The sequence below is a fragment of the Canis lupus genome, chromosome 13 (assembly GCF_048164855.1).
Source record: "Canis lupus baileyi chromosome 13, mCanLup2.hap1, whole genome shotgun sequence".
NCBI classification, from domain to species: domain Eukaryota; kingdom Metazoa; phylum Chordata; class Mammalia; order Carnivora; family Canidae; genus Canis; species Canis lupus.
The window spans coordinates 1,792,170-1,810,749 of NC_132850.1; the positions used below are offsets into that span (position 1 = coordinate 1,792,170).

General features: G+C 56.0%; 1 protein-coding gene and 1 long non-coding RNA gene across 4 annotated transcripts in view; one reads left to right on the forward strand and one right to left on the reverse strand.

The window, feature by feature from the left end:
* Window positions 1-280: 280 nt before the first annotated feature.
* SLC2A1 (solute carrier family 2 member 1) overlaps window positions 281-18,580 on the forward strand; it is a 29,355-nt gene continuing 11,055 nt past the window's right edge. The window contains exons 1-2 of one of the 2 annotated variants that reach the window (XM_072771601.1): window positions 281-531; window positions 13,270-13,365. In XM_072771601.1, coding sequence (XP_072627702.1) covers window positions 13,288-13,365 — 78 coding nt within the window. In that variant the 5' untranslated portion in view covers window positions 281-531; window positions 13,270-13,287. Of the gene's footprint in view, window positions 532-703; window positions 1,000-13,269; window positions 13,366-18,580 lie in introns of those variants that run through there. The other variant, XM_072771600.1, reaches the window with a different exon arrangement.
* LOC140602309 (uncharacterized) lies at window positions 7,611-12,828 on the reverse strand. Of its 2 annotated transcripts, XR_012005261.1 has the most exons (4): window positions 12,375-12,828; window positions 11,910-12,019; window positions 9,708-10,155; window positions 7,611-9,037 (listed from the first exon to the last, which is right to left on the reverse strand). It is a non-coding gene; the product is annotated as an uncharacterized lncRNA (long non-coding RNA). The 2 variants fall into 2 exon arrangements; XR_012005262.1 differs by lacking the exon at window positions 9,708-10,155.

The window sequence follows — 18,580 nt, forward strand, 5'->3', positions numbered from 1 at the left end:
TTTTACCTTTAATGAAACCGGCTCAAAGGCCAGCAGGTTGCCTAGGATGGTGCTAGGACCCGGTGTACTCTATAGAACTGGCTCAGACCCAAGGACCCATGTGTTCTCAGCACTCACCTGTCGCCACGGGTTCGCATGTACTGTCAGGGCTAGAGAAGATTTCACCAAGGCGGTGGTGACAGGAGAGCCCAGGGAGGAGGTGGGTATGATTTTCCGGCAGAGGGCCCAGCCCGTGCTAAAGCAAGGCTTGGCTTGCAAACAGGAATGTCGGGGGTGGAGAGGGCTTAGGAGAAAGTCGCGGAGCGAGACCTCCTGTCGCTGGTCCGACAGATCCGGACCTACTGCTTACAACGAAACAGATGCCGCCCCACGCACTTCAGAAACGTTAACTCGCTTAAGCTTCCTGAGGAGCCTGGCGGCGGTCCGAGGACGGTCCTGCGCTTCCCCGAGGTCCTCCGGCGGCGGAGGGGGGACTCCAGAGCCCTCCCTACGGCTCCACCATTTTGCAGGAGGTCGCCGAGGCTCAGAGAGGTGCGCTCCCCGGCGCCGCGTCACCCAGCGGGCGCGCCTCCCCGCCCCGGGGCGCCCCAGGGTCCCCGGCGCCCGCCCCGCCGCGCCGCGCAGCCCCCGCCCCGCCGCGCCCCGCCCCGGACGTGCCCCGGGCCCCGCCCCCGGCCCGGCCCCCACGCCCCCCACTCGCCGCCCGCCAGCCAATGGCCGGGGGCCTATAAACTCCCTCGCGGCGCTGCGGGCGAGGAGCTGGAGGCAGCCCCGGCTGGCGCGCAGGTCGCGGGCCCCGGGTCTCGGGAGCGAGCTCGCCAGGGAGCGGGAGGCCGAGCGACCGCGTCCGGTTCGCGGCGGGAGCCCCGGGGAGCGGAGCCGGAGCCGGAGCCGGAGCCGGAGCCGGAGCGCGCAGCCCGCCCGCCCGCCCGTCGCCGCCCGCGCACCCGGCGCTCGCGGAGCCTCCGGCGCAGCGCGGCCATGGAGCCCGGCAGCAAGGTGAGTGGCGCGCCCGGCCCGCCCCGCCCCGCCCCGCCCGCACACCGGCGCCGACCCGCCGCCCCCGGCCGCCGGCCTCCGAGCGCCCCCGCCCCCCGCCCCCGCCCCCGCCCCCGGCGCCGGCCTGGAGCGCCGCGCTCTGCCGGGCGGGGGGCGCGGGTGCGGGGCGCGGGGCTCCGCGTGCGTCCTCGGCGCCCGCACTGCCTCTCCGGCTTCCTTCCGGGGCGCCGCGCGGTCCACGCGGCCGGGGCAGGCCGGGGGAGGCCGGGGCAGGCCGGGGCACCGGGGGCCCGGGCGCGGCACGTCGCTCACGACCGCCCCGGCCGAGGCCCCGCGCCGGCTCCTCCCGGGGCGGGGGAGGGGGCGCGAGCGCGGCGCCCATTGGCTGAGCCGGCCGAGCCCCCGGCCCGGCCCCGGCCCCGGCCCCGGCGCGCGGAGGCGGCAGGACCCGCCCCCACCCGCTCCGCGCGCGGCCTGCAGCTGGGCGGGGGACCGGCCTCGCGCGCTCCGGGCGCCCGCCCCGCGAGGGCCCGAAGCGCGGGGGGCTCCTGCGGCCGGGATGCCGGGGCCGCCGGGGCCGCCGGGGCCCCCTTTGCGTGGCGCAGGCCCCAGAGCGGGGAGAGGTGCTCGGAGGTGGCCGGGCCGAGAGCGCACCCACCGGCCCCGGGGGCCCGGCCGGGGGCCCAGCAGGAGCCCCAGCGGGAGGTGCGCGCGCCGGGGGTCGGCGGCCCGGGGTTCCGACGCGGTCTCGTCCCCTGGGGGCAAGCAGCTGCCCGGATAGGATCTCTTTCTTCCTCTTAGACACGCGTGTCGCGCTGGCGAGCTTTGTGACTCTCAGAACGGTTCCTTTTCAGCAAATACTTACGGATCCCCTCAAATGCGTGCGGGGCATTGTCTCTTACCCTCTCGAACCCCTTGCATAGAATCTTTTAAAATGACTTTTTTTTTTTTTTTGAAGCGCCCCCTCCTGAATTTTCTCAGGTCCTTTGGCAGGGGAGGCACAAGGATGTCCCCTCCCCACCCCCACCGCCACCTTTTTTAAACCCGGGGTGCGGGTTAGAACTGCGCTCCCGCGGGCTGCCCAGGGGTCCAGCGGGACTGCGAGGGGTCCCTGGGGTCTCGCCTGGGCCGAGCGCGCCTGCCTGAGGCCCGGCTGCCCTCTCCGCCGGGAAAGGCTCCTTCGTACCTGTTGAATTCACACAACTTGTTTCACCCCACCCTGGCCCTTGGCCTTGAAATGAGACCCCGAGGGATCCCTGGGCGGCGCAGCGGTTTGGCGCCTGCCTTTGGCCCAGGGCGCGATCCTGGAGACCCGGGATCGAATCCCACGTCGGGCTCCCGGTGCATGGAGCCTGCTTCTCCCTCTGCCTGTGTCTCTGCCTCTCTCTCTCTCTCTCTGTGACTATCATAAAATAAATAAAAATAAAAAAAATAAAATAAAAAAAAGAAATGAGACCCCGAGCATCCCCCCTCCCCCGCCCCCAACCCCAACAGTCCTGGGTGAACCTTTATCCTGGCATATGGATATAACGAAATAAAAATCAAACAAGTGACTCCAGCTACTGATAAGGGCTTGAGACCCTGGAGTCCACATATTTACTGTTTTATCTCGGGGCTCTCGCAGGCCACTTAACTTCTCTGGGCCTCAGTTTCTTTATGAAAGAGAAGGACTTTTCTCTTTTACTTCCTCAAGAGTCAGAACTGTCTTGCTCCGCAGGACCTGGTTTGTTTTTTTTTTTTTGTGGAGTGGATAAGAATATTCTGAGCAGAGACAGAAAAGTGTAGGAGAAAAATCAGTAACCACTTAACAGTTTACTAGACTTCTGGCTAAAATGCCACTGTGTCACACTGACCCTCTGTAAGGAGCCCTACTGGCTCACACGCCTGGAGCTCAGAGAAGAGAGGTGACTTTCCTGAAGTCCCACAGCTCTAAGCAGGGCTGGATTTGAACCCAGGCCGATGAAAAAGGGCTCTCAGTCTCCGCTGGCCCGTCTCACCACACCCTTTCTTGAATTTTGGGCTGATCAGAGAATTTGCCTAAATTCTAAGGCTGCTCTTGTATGAGTTGGTTCTAAATGCCTGTAGCCGGTAGGTGTTTTCAAGCAATACTCCAAGCTTGGACCGCCTGCCCATCAGTAAATAACTTTGGAGCACATCCTGCTTTAGTGGTTTATCTGTATTAATAAATTCACATATATACACTGTTATACTAGTAGATTATATGCCTACTTAAGATAGAAATGGGGCAGCCCGGGTAGCTCAGTGGTTTAGCACCGCCTTCAGCCCAGGGCGTGATCCTAGAAACCTGGGACCGACGTCCCTCCCTGCGTGGAGCCTGCTTCTCCCTCTACTTGTGTCTCTGCCTCTCTCTCTGCATCTCCCTATGTCTGTCATGGATAAATAAATAAAATCTTATAAAAAAAAAGAAACGTAAAAAGACGCAGATAACAGTTATGGTTTTAAAAAAACACTTTTTTTTTTCTTTTTTTTTTAATGGCTAAACCCTCTCTGGGTCACTAGTATATATTCTGGAATAAAGCCTCTCTCTTTGGAGGCTGCCGGTTTGATCAGCAAGTACAGCCCTTTTGTACAGGATGTAGACCCAGGCCTGGAGAGGTTACCTCCCTTACCCGGGTCTTTCAAGCAGGTGTCTGACAATGAAGTTCTTTCCCTCTCTTTTAAAGTGGGTTTTGTTTTTGTTTTTAATTTTTAAGTAGTCTCTATGCCTACCTTGGGGCTCAGACTCGCAACCCTGAGACCAACAGCCGCATGCTTTACCAACTGAGCCAGCAGGGCGCCCTGAAGTTCTTTCTGCTGTGCTCCCCTTCACCTCCTAGCCCTGAGAATAGACTCCACTGACTTCCCTGCGTTCTGTCCTTTTCTCTGCACATCACACTAAGTTTAACTGAATAGGAAATGGGGGACAGGTTGCATGCCTCCTCTCCCAGCCAGAAGTTCACGCATGCCCCCTCCTGGGCAGCAGGCGAGGACATCTCCCCAGCCCTTTGTGTAGAGTTCCTTGCTGGTCCCTTGTGGTGCCCTGGGCCTCTGTGGGGCCTCTGCCTTCCAGATAAAAGAGAAATCAGAAATCTGCAGAGCTCCTCAGCCCCTCAGTGGTATGAAGAGCATACACTTTTAAAAAATATTTTATTTATTTATTTATTTGACATAGGGATGCAGTTGGGGGGGGGGGGATTGCGCAGAAAGAAGCAGGAAGAAATGGCAGAGTGAGAAGGAGAGGCTCCCAGGGGAGCAGGGAGCTGATGGGGGGCTGGATCCCAGGACCCCAGGATCATGACCTGAGCTGAAGGCAGACGCCTCACCGACTGAGCCTCCTACACGCTCCAAAACATAGACTTTTGAAGTCCTGTGGATGTGGTTTTGAATTCCAGTTTACTTTAGTTGCCTCATCTGCAGAGTGATGTCATTTTCATTATTAGAGTGTAAGGATTCAGACAAAAATGTGTCTGTCCCCACAGACGCTCCATAAATATTCCTTTCTTCTTTGGACTCCCACGACTCACTGCACTTACCTGGGTCCCACCTGGGTTGTGGCCTCTATCCAGAAGTCTGGCATTCTGACAATGTGAGCTTTTGGGGAGCCCCGGGATGCCCAGGCCTTGAGGCGTGGTTGCTAAAGATCCCACTGGCTAACTCTTCTGCAGCAGAAGTTTGTTGGGAGGCTTGTTTGCAGAGGTAGCACCTGGGTGGGAGTCCGGGCCCAGAGATGGGTCAGCTAATGTGGCTGCCCTGCCTCCCCTGTGAGGGAGATACAAGCCGTGGTGACATCACTGTCTGGTGAAAAATGACTTTCCCAAGGTCACACACTGAGCCTCCTACTGCAAAACGTGCTGCCAGCCTTTCTAGGATGACATAAGAGGGTAAAGGAAAGTGGGAGCAGGAAAAGACTTTCTTTTTTTTTTTTTTTTTAATTTTTATTTATTTATGATAGTCACAGAGAGAGAGAGAGAGGCGCAGAGACACAGGCAGAGGGAGAAGCAGGCTCCATGCACCGGGAGCCCGATGTGGGATTCGATCCCGGGTCTCCAGGATCGCGCCCTGGGCCAAAGGCAGGCGCCAAACCGCTCCGCCACCCAGGGATCCCCAGGAAAAGACTTTCTAGTGCATGGCCTAGCCTTCCATTGGACAGATGGAGCAACTGAGGCCCACGAAGGAAAGAAACTTGTCCAAGATAAGGCTGTTACAAAGAATTTGAGGTGTTCCAGAGTGTTTTAAAAAGACACTGTTTTCCAAATCCTTGTCCAGTGTGCCACCCTCCACTCACCCCAAATGAGCAGGAATTCCTGCACTCTAGGACTTTCCAAGCTCCTGGGTGCAGTAGGAATTTAAAGGTTGGATTAGACATAACTTGACAACTGAAATCCTTTGTGAATGGAAACAAAACATGACCTTGGGCAAGTGGCTTTCCTCAGAGCTGTAGAGCTGGACGCCTGCTCCCCCGTGGCAAGGTATGGTGAGACCGGCCAAGTTCCCCAACTCAAAGTGGTGGCTATTTATGTGGGAAGACCCTTTCTATGGCTGGTTTGGGTGCACAGGCAGTGTAAACATCTCCATTACGATCCTTGTCCCATGCTGAGCCATTCGGGGACCCAAGCCTACTTGCCCCGCTGCTGGGTCAGTCCCAAATCCCCCGTAATCAGCTTGTGACTTCAGGGAGCTCAGCTATACCCAGCGCCTGCTGGTCACGGGGTGGCAGGGCCTAGAGCTCTCCTCTGGCTCTGAGGGTACAGGCATCCAGTTCCCCCTCCCCCAGAGTTGGCAGAGCCGGGGAAGCCCGGAACAAAGGGGGAAGTGTACAGCATTGGGTTGGGACCTGCAGCCTCACCCTTCTCCTGCCCCGCTCCTGGGCACGCAGGTCACAAAGCCACTCAGTTCGGTAACGGACAGCCCCAGGATGGTGGAGGCTGAGAGTGCTGCTCCTCATTGGCCTCCTGGGCCCAGAGAGGCTGTGACCAGGCTGGCAGGTCAAGCCTGGCCTCCAAAACAAACCTCTGATTGTTACCTCCCTCCGTGGGAGGGGTGCAGTGAGGCTGAAGCTCTGTCCCCAGCCACCAAGCCAGGGAGGCAGTAGCCAATGCATAAACGTTGGGATTTTGTAGTTAACTGAGCAGGGCTCCTCGTCCTGTACTCAGGGTAGAACAAGGGCAGAGTTTTGTGTGTGTGTGTGTGTGTGTGTGTGTGTGTTTTTAAGATTTTATTTATTTATGAGACACACACACACAGGCAGAGACACGGGCAGAGGGAGAAGAAGCAGGCTCCATGCCAGGAGCCTGACGTGGGACTCAATCTCAGGACTCCAGGATCACGCCCTGGGCCAAAGGCAGGGGCCAAACCACTGAGCCACCCAGGGATCCCCGAGGGCAGAGTTCACCCTCTCTAAGACCTCAGCACCAACCCTTTGCTGGCTTTGGCCTCCCAGGGGCCTTGGCATCCCGGAAGGGGAGAGACCTCTTGCCAGAGCCAGCTTATGGAAGCTTTGGCCACCGAGGCCTCTGCTGGACAGGATGTGTCCCCCAGGTTGCCTAGCCCAGAGCCGGCCTCAGGCCTCAGAAACAGCTCTACCATTTGACCTCAGGGAAGCCACACATCCTGTTGAAGCTTGTTTCCACTGCCGTGGGGGTGATAATCTTATCTCTCTGGTCAGGTCGTAGATGTTTGGAAGTGATAGAGTCAACTATAGAGAAGCATACCAAGTAAGAGTAAACGTCTTCTCCCAGTTGTAATGGTTTGGCATTTCTCCTGAACAGACCTCTTTTTGGGCAGGTGAATGTGGGTGCCTATAACTGGATCGCGCTTTCTACATGGTTCTTTGTGCCCCACACACCCTATCCTGTTCACCCACCCCTAGGTGGGTGACAGGTCAGTGTTTACAGTTGTATCTACTCTGCACATACAAGCCAAGTGCCATTATACAAGTTCATTTTCTCCTCCTTCCTTACACAAAATGTACATCCTACACATTGTTTTTCACCTTGCTTTTCCCCTTAGCAATCTACCCTGGCACTCGCTTCATATCGGAGACATACAGATGTGCTGCATTCTTTCCAACAGCTGCATAATATTCCGTTACAGGCATGTCCCACTGTGATTAAGATACAGCACTTTCTTTCTTCATACCACTCGCCACCTGATGTCTTTTAGGTTTTTATTTTCTGTCTTCCCACCCCCAACTAAAATATCAAGTTTCATGAAGGCAGGGTTTGGTTTGGTTTATTGCCGAATGCTCGTTGACTAGAATAGTGTAGGGAACAAGCATTCAGGTATTATCTTTCCTTAGTAATGTTTTTTTTTTTTTTTTTTTTCCTTAGTAATGTATTATTAGGAAACTTCTCTTGTGGAGAAAAAGAAGTCTGGAGGGATTGGGCTTTTTGAAGGTCACACAAGTGAGGGGAGCTGGGACTTGTCCACCAACAGGGACCTCTGCATATTCCCATGTTCTGACCAAATTAACTCATCAGGTCGATTTGGTGCCCATCTCACCATTGGGATGGGTACCTATCAGGGGTGTCCACCTTTTCAGATGTCGGGACCTGCCCAAGGCCCATGCACACAGTCCCCCAGGGAACCACTTTGTTGCTTTTAACATCCTGTTTTTTTTGTTTTTTGTTTTTTAAGATTTTATTTATTCGTAAGAGACACACACAGAGAGGCAGAGACACAGGTAGAGGGAGGAGCAGGCTCCATGCAGGGAGCCAGGATGTTGATCCTGGGACTTCAGGATCACACCCTGGGCTGAAGGCAGGCGCTAAACCACTGAGCCACCCAGGGATCCCCTAACATCCCGTTTTAGGACAAACACCTTTTTGGTTACTTAGAGAAGATGCTCTGGTATGACGTGGAAGGCTCGGAAAATCCTGTGCGGTTCTTGTGCTAGGTTTGCACATAGCAGTTCCAAGGACCTACGGCTTCAAGTAGAAGCTGACAAACCTTTTCTGCTCCGTGGCCCATGCAGTCCCTGTGCCATTGTAGCACAAAAGCAGCTATAAACAATATATAAATCAGTGAGTGTGACTGTGTTCCAATAATATGTTATTAGTGGTCACTGAAAGAGTTTAATATCCTTTTCACATCACACAAAATATTAGTCTTTTTTTTTTCCCCCTTTTTCCAGCCACTTAAACATGTTAACCCATTCTTAGCTGGCAGGCTGGATTTGGCCAACAGGCCATAGTTTGCCAACTGAGGCTTAGAGCAAAATCCACCCAAGTGACCAGAGGTTTCTGAGCTTTGGCCTGGGCTATCCTGGCTCGGACAGGGCAAGGCCCCAAAGGTTGCTAGGATAGAATTTGACCTACATAGAAAGCACAGGGTAGAAGCCTTGTTTCCTTCAGGGGCCAGTGCCCAAAAGCAAGGGGGAGGACGGGCAGGAAGGGCATAGGACTTGGTGTCAGAGACCTCCTACCGGAAGCGTCACAGAAGCCAAGGACCTTCTGGTTATCCACCTTTTCCTCTCCAGCCTCCCGTTTTCTCGTCTGTGAAGTGGGAGCAGTGTCTCCCCCAGCACCTGTTCATGGTGGTTAAACCAAGATGTGGAAGCAGACCCTGGCATGGTGCCTGGTGCCTCACTGGTGCTGCAGGTACTGATAAATGCAGCAGCTCCCTCCTCTCCTCTCTGCTTTTAAGATTGATGAGTACCTTCTGCCCCCAGGGCCACCGTGGGGTGCAGGGGAGGCTCAGCCATGCAGAAGTCCTGACATCATGGGGAGAGCTCTGAGGAGATGGCCTCCAGAGAAGCCAGTGCCTGAGGTCACCTAAAGGTTAGGCTTTGGAGGGGTAACCCATCACTCTTCTTTTTGAAAAGACTTGGCAGGATGGAAGAGGTCGGAGGGTAAACTGTCAGTCAAGCAATCGAAAGGACTCAAGTTCCAGCCCTGGCTTTTGTTTGCTGACTATTCTGGGAGTTTGCCCTCTGACCTGAGGTCCCCATCTGTCACACGAGACTGTTACAGCAATTCTGCAATTCCTTAGGCTTCTTTTCTTTTCTTTTCTTTGTCCAGAATTTTGTTCCAATGAGATCCTAAGAAAAACGTACACAAAAGAAATGAAAAGAGAGCTGTTATGGATTCTACTCCCCTGCCTCACCCCCTCCTGTCCTCCTTAGAACTGGGGACCAGGCAGTTAGGAAGGCCATGTCGTGTGCCTCTGTGCACATCAGGAAACCATGAGGGAAGCTGTGGGAAGCGGATAGGATGGGAGCAACATCTGGATTGTGCCAACACCTGGGCCTTCCTCTAGCAAGGAATGCCCTGCCTCTGAATGGCAGTAGCCACATGCCCTCCTTCTGCCAATATTGACCAAGGGCCTACTGTAGGCCAAGCCCAGGGCTGGAGCACTGTGCTGGGAAGGGCACATGGGCATGGGTCAAAAGGCCACAGTGCTTAGCAAGTTATGTGACACGGCCGGTGCCATCTGGCATCCCGGTGTGTGGGAGGAGAGGTCCTGAGGCTGACACCTCATCAGTGGCTTCCCGGGAAGGGGAGGCCCCTCGCCTTGGGATAGGGCTGATGGGGGTGGGGGTGTGACGTCCTCCTCTGTGCCACACCCTGAGCCTGGACGTTTGCTGAACTCAGCTCTGTGGCACTCCTAAGAGAGTCAGGATTTGAACTTGGGTCTGCCTCATTTCACCCAGGAGTTGGGAGTTCCTGTTAGCCTGTGTCTGCCTTCAGAGATGATGTTCTAGTACCCACCAGGGGTTCGATAAATGGCCAAGGTAAAATCTCTTAGGATGAGCACGGCTCTGGCAAAATGGATACACATGGAGCCTGTTTTGCCTGAAAGCGAAATCCAGAAGTGGTTTGTTTTACAAATGTTCTGTACTATGCCCCCTACCCTGGGCACTCTGGCCGCAGGGCTGGGTAGGACCCAGGTCCCACTCTTGGCGGGAATTCCCCAACTGGTGGGTGAACAGCAGGTGGGTATTCTCAACTGCTAGAAGCCCGAGCTGGAGACTGCAGAGGACACCACAAGAAAACCCCGGAAGAGGGTAGGATGTTCTAGAAGGTAGCCTCAGCCCTAGGGTGGTCACAGATGGGTGACCGGGGCGGCATCCTGGGAGTCACAGATTCCAGACTCCACAATTGTTCCCCTTCTCTAGGTCGCCACCAAGTAGTCCATCAGCTTGGCCCCGAAGGAAACCTGTGAAATGAATGGATTTCATCAGGGCCCTTCAGTTGCAGGCAGAGAGCTGGTGGGGGCAGATGCGCTGAGGTGGCCCTGGGGAGAGTGGCTTCCCATCCTTCCCTGATTCATCTTGTCAGGGGAACCCTGCCAGGCTCTATCATGTCTTGACAGCAAGTCTTTAGGGAGAAGGAATTCTGATCCCCCATTTCCTACATCAGAAAACTGAGCCCAGAGACCTCCAGGTATCCCAGCTCCCAAGTGAAGGGCAGCGGTTCTCTCCGGCTTTCTTCCCACATCAAGCTGGGTGTGGTGGGGGGCGTGCCTGCCCAGGGGCTGCGGTGGGCTCCCCCCCTGCCCTGACACCCAGCCACACTGAACGCTCCCTGTTTGAGCCAGCGGAGTCAGGCCCCTCTTCCTTCCCCTGCACGTACTGTTCTGTCTACCTGGAATGCAGTCTTGCCACTGCTTCCCCACTTGGCCGACTCTCTGCACGTCCTTCACGCCCCAAGTCCAATGTCACCTCCTGGAAACCTATCTTTGATTGTCCTCAGGCAAAATTAGAAGTCTCTCCCTCCAGGGCTCCCACCACACCTTCTCCCACCTTGGTGTTGGAACTCCGACCACGGGGGAGGCCCCCACCCCATCCTGATGAAGGGTCAGGATGCAGGCCTGCTTCGCCCAGGTGGCTCTGGATGTAACCAGGGCGTGGGTAGGCGGGTTTTCTAAAGCACAGTGTGACCTTGACCTGCACCAGCCCAAGGGTCTGTCCTTGGCTTCCGGGAGCCCCCACTGCCAGAGGCCGCAGCTGCTCAGCGGAGCCCCGAGAGCAACTTCGGAGGCCCAGACACCCCGGGAACATCAGAGCCACACTGGAAACAGTTCCTGTGCCACCGGCATGGCTCTTAGAGATCCACGCGTCATCTGTATTACTTTTCACTTATATTTTTATCTAAATGCTTTGTTCTAAGTAATATGAAACCAAGGGGCTCATAAAGAAAATGTTTTGAGTACACGACCCACTCACATGGTTCAAAATTCAAAAACATGCGGAAGGGTGTAAAAGTAAAGTCTCTTCATCCAGCTTCTGCCATCCAGATCCCCCAAGGGGCCACGTTACCCTTCTTGGGCGTCATTTTAAGCAGGTAGATAGGTATGGTCGGCCTCACCCCCCACCCTCAGCCTTTTCTTCTTCTTCCTTTTTTTTTTTTTTAAGCAGGCAATGCACCCTACTGTGAAGCTAGCTTTTTACTTAATGTATCTTGGGAAGTGTCCCAAATCAATAGGTAAAGAGCTTTCTTTTTTCTGTATCCTATCATAAAGCCATGCCACACTTTATGAAATCCTATTTATATTTATTCTAATGTGAACTAGAGAAATCTGTCTGGCTCTCCACTGATCCCACACTTTGGACAACCCCGTGGGAGCGAAGACGTGTGCCTCACCTTGGGGGCCTTCAATGCCACTCTTCAGCCCTCCTCCCTTGACCCTCTGCGCCTTGTGACAGCCTCTCCCTTCATCTCAGTGGTCACCCTGTGAGTTTGCTGGGCTGGGGCCCACAGAGGACATCTGTCCCGTGCTCCCCACCCACACAGGGCCGACAGCCTGGGTCTGGAGGCTGCCTGGAGAGCTAAGAGAAGGGAGATGGGAAGGATGGGAACCAAAGGGAGTGCAGCCCACCACGAGGAAAGCCCTGGCCTAGGATGAATGTCCGCAGTTGGGCCAGGAAGGGGCCAGGTGGCCCGGTGGGGAGAGACCGTCCCAGCACACACCTGGTGAAGAACAGACTCTGCTCGTGCACTCAGGCTAGCCGGAGCCTCTTCCTCTTTCTCAGTCTCTGATGGGAGAACCTTGGCTTTCACAATCATTGGCCTGACAGCTTCTAGAAAATGAAAAGACGGTACTAGGAACCTGTCTGATTCGCCATAAACGCGGTGCTATCTATGAGGATCTTGAAGTCAGGGCTGCTTCTGGGTTCTGTGGGGAAACTGAGGCCAAAGCCTGTGGCTTGGTGCTCCTGACCGTCCCCTCTAGCACCCAGCCCGGTGTGGCGCACACGATCAATGGTGAGCACCAGTCCTGCTTTGGCGCTCACCCCCTCTCTGCCTCCCCAGTTTGATTCTCTCACAATCAGTTAGGGACCTCATGTCACATCTCTTGGCTTCTTCATGTTGAAAGGCAGAAAAGTCCTCTCCCTTTCTCCAGCAAGGCACCCTACTCACACAGGGCTCTCCTACCTGCCGGCCTCTTCCCTGCCTGCGATCTTCTTGTCCCAGGCTTCCAGGGGCCAGAGCGCCACCACCTTTCTTCTTCCCCAGCCCTTTGCCCATCGTAGCACGTTGGCCCAGCACTCTTACTTGCCCGGTGTCATGTACTTTTCCAAAGCGCATTCCTGCCTGTTATGTCATCTGTGTCCAAATAACCCTGGGAAGCTCATGGTCTGTGGATGGTTGCCACAAGAGGCACGAGTTGGGGACCCAGGAGCCCTGAGCTCCAGCCTGGCTTTTTGCAGAGCCCTGAGTAATCTGGGGCTTGTCTCCTCTCAGGACTCAGTTTCCTGCCCTGTGAATGGAGGGAGGAGAGGGCAAGACCACATCTCCAATGGGGATCCAAGCAGGATTGAGGAAGGGTAGCCTGCTGGAATTCACAGAACTAGTAGCAGGTTGGCTGGAATCAGAAGCCAGCACTTTCCAATCCAAATCCAGGGTGCTCCCCCCTACCTATGCTGCTCCTCCATAATTTATCGTCCCTCCCCACCCCCCCACCCCCAGCATAGGGGAGTTGATTCCTGGGCCTCCCAAACAGAGTCTGGAGCCACCTGGACCCTGGGCATAGCTCCACCAGAGGAATGAGACTCCACAGAGGGTCAAGACCTGGCTGCAGAGAATTCTAGAGAAGACCCTAATTCCCCTCTCTTCCCAGGAATGAGTCCGGCCAGCCCAGTGTCTAGAAGTCACTGGGGCTGGTGTGGGGCATCTGAGGTCAGGAAGTGGCCGAGTTTCCTGGGAAAAGGACTGGTATGGTGCCAGGAGTCAGGCAAGATATCTGACCGAGGGAACCTGCCAGCCCATGCCCTGCCTTGCCACCTGCGCCCAGACATACCTGTAACAGTGTGGTGTTTTTCCTCTGCAGAAGCTGACAGGCCGCCTCATGCTGGCTGTGGGAGGGGCAGTACTCGGCTCCCTGCAGTTTGGCTACAACACTGGAGTCATCAATGCCCCCCAGAAGGTGAGTGCTGTGCCCTCCTTGGCTTGTCAACACCAGCTTACTCTGCTGTGCGCTGCACACCCCACATGCTCACCCTGCCTCTTGGGTGTCCGTCATTTACATCAATTCACCATCTGTTCCCACCAGCCAATTTTCTGGCTCTGAACAGGTCAAAAACTCTTGGTTTTAGCCTCGGAATGTTGGGCCTGCAAAATGGTGGGGTCTTTCGAAGTCCTCTTGACCAACCTCCACCCCAACAGAGACATTTGTAATCATCAAAGCTATGCTTGCTATGGTGATGCTTCATTTATGTGACCCTCAAGGGTTACAGAGGGCTTCGTGGGGCTTACCTCACTTGCTACTCACAATGTTCTCCAAGGTAGGCGGGCGGGCAGGCAACAGCCACTGTTCCCATCCCGCAGGTCGGGAGAGTGGCCAGAGAAAGGAGACCTGCCCGGCATCACCCAGCTAGGCAGGGACGAAGCTGGTATCCAACCCCAGGCTGCATTGGAGCCCTCCCAGCGGGGAGGTCCCCAAGCCTGTGCTCACACCCATCCATAAGCAGCATCCCCCCTTGTACGGCATCCCGTTCCACTTGGAAACAGCCTCCTTTCCCCAGAGACCCTGTGCCAGGCCCAAGTACAAGTGGCGTCTCACCGTGGGGAAACACAGGTAGTAGGGATCTGTACTCACTTCCTTCTCCCCATGGCACCTCCCACTTGTTCCCTCGAGGGTGGGAGGGACCCCCGTGATCACCCCCAGCTCAGCCCACCTGCTTTAGGGAGGAGAGGAGAGGAGAGGAAAGGAGGTCAAAGGGCAGGGAAGGATACCATAAGGAGTCCCTTCCCTATACCTGCCTTTCACATATGTCTATGAGGTTGGGTGGTGAGTTCCATTTTATGGACCCAGAGACTGAGGCCCTGGGCAGATGAAATAACCAACGGGTTCAAGGTCACATAACTAGTGAAGGGTGGATTCAGAAGTCAGACTGTACAACCTCAGGCTGTCTTCCTGACCAGCTGCTTATCAGTTTGAGAATCTGTACCTTCTTGGGGAGGACGAAAGGAGAGTGGACAGTCTGGTCAGGAGGGTTGTCCTCCTGACCAGACTGTCAGGAGGACAGTTGACAGTTCTGTTGTCCAGAGGGTGAGGCCAGAAGGTGAGTGGGGCTGGCCCCCGAGAACCGACAGCCTGTCCAGGGGAACTGGGCAGTGTCAGGATTCAGAGCTGGTCCTCCTCCAAACAGGCGGAGGGTGGCTGTGGGGGGCCACGCCTGATGCCCGGGAGCAGGTCACCAGGAAGGCCTGGCCTGCTGAGTCATGCTCAGCTGCAGCGGAGGTGACGGGACTTTTCCAGACTTGTGTGAGATGGCGCCCGCACTGGGAACAGCCCCAAGCCCTGCTTTAGCTGAGTATTTTGAACAGCTCCTGCCAAGGTGTGTGCCTCGGAGCTGGCTCCTTTTGGGAATCATACAGATGGAAATTCTGCACGGCCTGAGAGGGAAGTTGGGTTCTGCGCTTGAGTGCACCCCCCTGGATGCTCCCGAGTCTGATGTGTTTGATCTGGGATGCTGTTTGGGCATCGGATGTTTAACACGCCCCAGTCAATTCTAGAGTGTGGCCAAAGTCAAGAGCTCCTGGATTAAGTGAGGTCTCAACTGTGATCGCCTAGTGAGTTAATGACAGAATGAGGACTCCAAGATCTGGGTAGAAGTGTTTTCCAGAAACAGAACGGAGTTGGGTAGGCAGAGGAGAGAGACTGGTGTGTCCAGGGTAGGATGGGCGGGAGGAGGAAGAGGTCTGGGGCCGCCAACAAGGTAAACCCAAGGCTGACTTACAAAGGGACTTGTTGGGTAGATTTCATCTACAAAATACCAGCCACTGGCGCGGCAAGGCCCCGTGAGGACAGGCGCGTGGGCACTGGGTGGGCCCAGCTGGGAGGATGGACTTCAGACCGAGGACAATAGGGACTCATTGAAGAGGACAGATATAATCAGATTTGCATTTTAGGGAAAGGACCTGGGCATCTGGGCAGTGGGAGGGATCTGAGGATGGGGAATGAGAGATAGGGAAATAGTGAGAAAGCTGCTTTGGAATCGGGATGGGAAAACAAACACCAAGCAGGAAGAGTGGGCAGGATTTGGTCATGAGTTTAGTGTGAGGCCGAGAGTGGGGTTTAAATGTGGCTTCTAGGTTTCTGGCCTGGGTGGTGCGGGGCCTGGAGGGGGAGCAGGTATAGGAGGAGCTGACAGGCGCAGTTGGGACACTCCAGAACTGATGGGCCACAGTTGGAGATTGCAGGGAACACCTGGACATGGGGCCTTGTTTCTTGGGTGGGTGGTCAGCTGAGTCAGCTGGGGGGAAACCGGGAGTTGGTCACTGGTACCAAATAGCAGGAGAGGGGGGTGTCCTAGAGAGACTGGGATAAAAGGAGAAGAGTCAAGCAGTAGGGTGAGGAGTGCTCTCAAGTTTCCCAGAAGGTGACCTGGACAAGTCAGCCCCGTGTTGCCCAATGCCAGACACCGGATGGTGCCCCGTTGGTGACCAAAGTTTGAGTGGGAGGAGCCACGTGGGTAGAAACCTCCTTGCAGCCCCTGGAGGATGGAGGGGGGGATGGGAAAGAGCCGGGACGACCCTTCCAAGAGCCTTGGTGGAGAAGAAAAGAGGGTGGTGGTGGGAGGGGTGGTACACCCGGGATGCTTTTTCATATGTGATTTTGTGTTTTAAATGTGCTGTAAGGAATCTGCGGGGGAGTGGGGGGGAGATGGAGAGGGGTCCCAGGAGGCAGGGGCTGGGGGAGCAGAGGCACGGGGTGAGGGTGGGGGGCTGCATTTGGCTGGGAGCCACTGAGAAACTTCTTAAGTTGCCGATGTAGACAAATGCACCGGGAGGTTCCTGCATCCTGGGGCCTCTGGCCCTAATCAGAGGCCATTGGAGGCCAGCGGAGGGGGAACAGCTTAGGAGGACAGGGGTGGGGGGGTGTCACTGAGGGCCCCACGTCTACGGGTGCATTTGGGGGCAGCTGTCCCGGGCTCAGGTCGGGAGCCCGCCGGCAGAGCCCGTAGCGCACACTCCCCGTGTTGACACCTGCACCTTGCACTCTCGCACCGCACGCCCGGCCCCAGCCCTGCCCCAGCCCTGCCCACTGGAGCAAGCGGAGTGGATTCGAGGACCTGATAAACCTAACCTGTGAGAGGGGATCAGGTGATGCAATAGTAGGAGGCGGCAGCAGGGCCTGCCGGGGCCGCCCTCGGTGACTCAGGCCTGCTGACACTTTCACTCGACAAGGACAAGGGCTGCGCCAGGCTCTGTCCCAGACAGTCAGGAGGGGTAGAGGGTGACACACGGTCTGAGCTGGGCCCCACCCGGCCCGGCCCTAACCTCCAGCCTCCGAAGACTCGAGGGGGCGGGGACCCCCCCCACCACCACCACCGGAAGAGCCAGAGTGCAGTTAATTAATGCAGGGTTTCCGGGTGCCTCCAGAGCCCAGAGGACGGCAGGCTGCCACGGGCCTGGGGGGCGGGACATGGCCCTTCAAGGAGGAGTTGGCAGCCGGGTAGCCCCTGAAGGGGACTCGCCCATCAGGAGAGGAGAGGCAGGTGGCCCAGGCAGTGGGGACCACCGTGCTGCCGTGTGGTGGCAGGGAGCGTTGCCCGACTGCCCCTGGGGGCCTAAGAGGGGCCCTGGGCTGCTCCAGTCGGCCTGCTCCCAGCCTGCTCCCTGAAGGAGCCTGTGCGGCACCAATGGGGAGGATGCCAGAGGCTGGGGCTCCTCCATAAAACAAGCCCCAAAGGGCTTCCTCCTGGAAGTGGTTAATTAATCATAACATTATCTTAAATGTTTACAAAGCACCTTCCCATAAATTCCGTCCTCACGGCAGCCCCACACGGTGGGTGGGGCTGGGTTATCTTGCCTTCTCAAGAGGAAGCTCAGGCTGGTGAGGTTACCTGGAAAGTGAGAGGTTGAGCTCCAGGTGGCCTCCAGGCCTCCCCCTGGAGTGATGACCACATCCCTGTGACGCCCTTGCCAGGCCTCCTGTCTCCTGGGGAGGAGGGAAGCCCAGCCACAGAGCATCCTGACCACCATACTGGGTGGAGAGAACTGCCTCTCCCTTCCTCAAATGGCTGAGTTGCCGACAGAGATGACTAAAGGCCATTTAGAAACCATGAGATCCTGGCCAAGGGACAGTGTCAGGCATGTCTCAGAATAAGGCATCCTCAGAAACCGGGGCTGGGGCTGGAAGGGGCCTGATGGTGCACTGGCTCAGCCCTCCTTGTTTGACAAAGAAGGAACTTGGCCTGGAGAGCAGACGAGATCTGCCCTGGGTGACCCAGCCTGTAAGTCAAAGGACTAGAGGCAAGACCTCCCATCACAGCGCTCTCTGCCCATTAGGGTGGCTCCGTCCTCCAGGTCCTCCAGGCTCTGGGCTCCAGGCAGTCTCTCCCTTTCCTTATCTCTGTCAAGATCCAGAAAGTTCTGGGTCCCTCCCCTCTCCCGTTCCCTCACTTCCACTAATACAAATCCTTAGAGCTTACTGTGTGAGCCAGGCCTTGTTCTCAGTGCTTCAGAAATCAATTCAGTTGTTTCTTTTTTACTAACCTCATTAGGGAGGCACTATAATCCCTGTTTTTTAAGGAAGTGGGGCACAGAGAGGTTAAACAAGTAAAGCAAGGACACACAGCTGGTAAGCAGCAGGTCTGGGATGTGAGTCCAGGGAGTCTGGACCACCATAGCAGGAATGGAGGTTTTATACTAGGGCCGGATGGGTCCCCAAACACCTTTCACACACCTACAACTGCTACCCAGCTGGTCGCTCTTGCTCTGACTTCCAGGCCAAGTCAAGCTCAGTCATGTACAGACCTCTCAACGGTTTCCCACACACAGTTGCACAATCTCTTACACCATCACAGCTTGTCACAGCTATATCATCGCTTCAGCCCCTCAGATTCATGGTTTTCTACCCCCAGCCCTGTGCTGGGACCCAGTGACACAGATGAATCAGACGCCCCCAATGTTGAAATTTAGTCCCGAGGGAGCACATGTTCCTTTGAAATAAGCTGTCCAACATGGATGGAAGCATGGACGGGGTGTGGATAGGCCCTGCAGGAGCAGAAAACAGGGAGGGAGAAGGTACCTGGCCCACAGAGTGGGGGTTTTCTCCACATTGACGTTTGGGGCCAGATAGTTCTTTGGTGTTGTGGGAGGCTGTCCCACGTGGTAGGATGTTCAGCAGCATT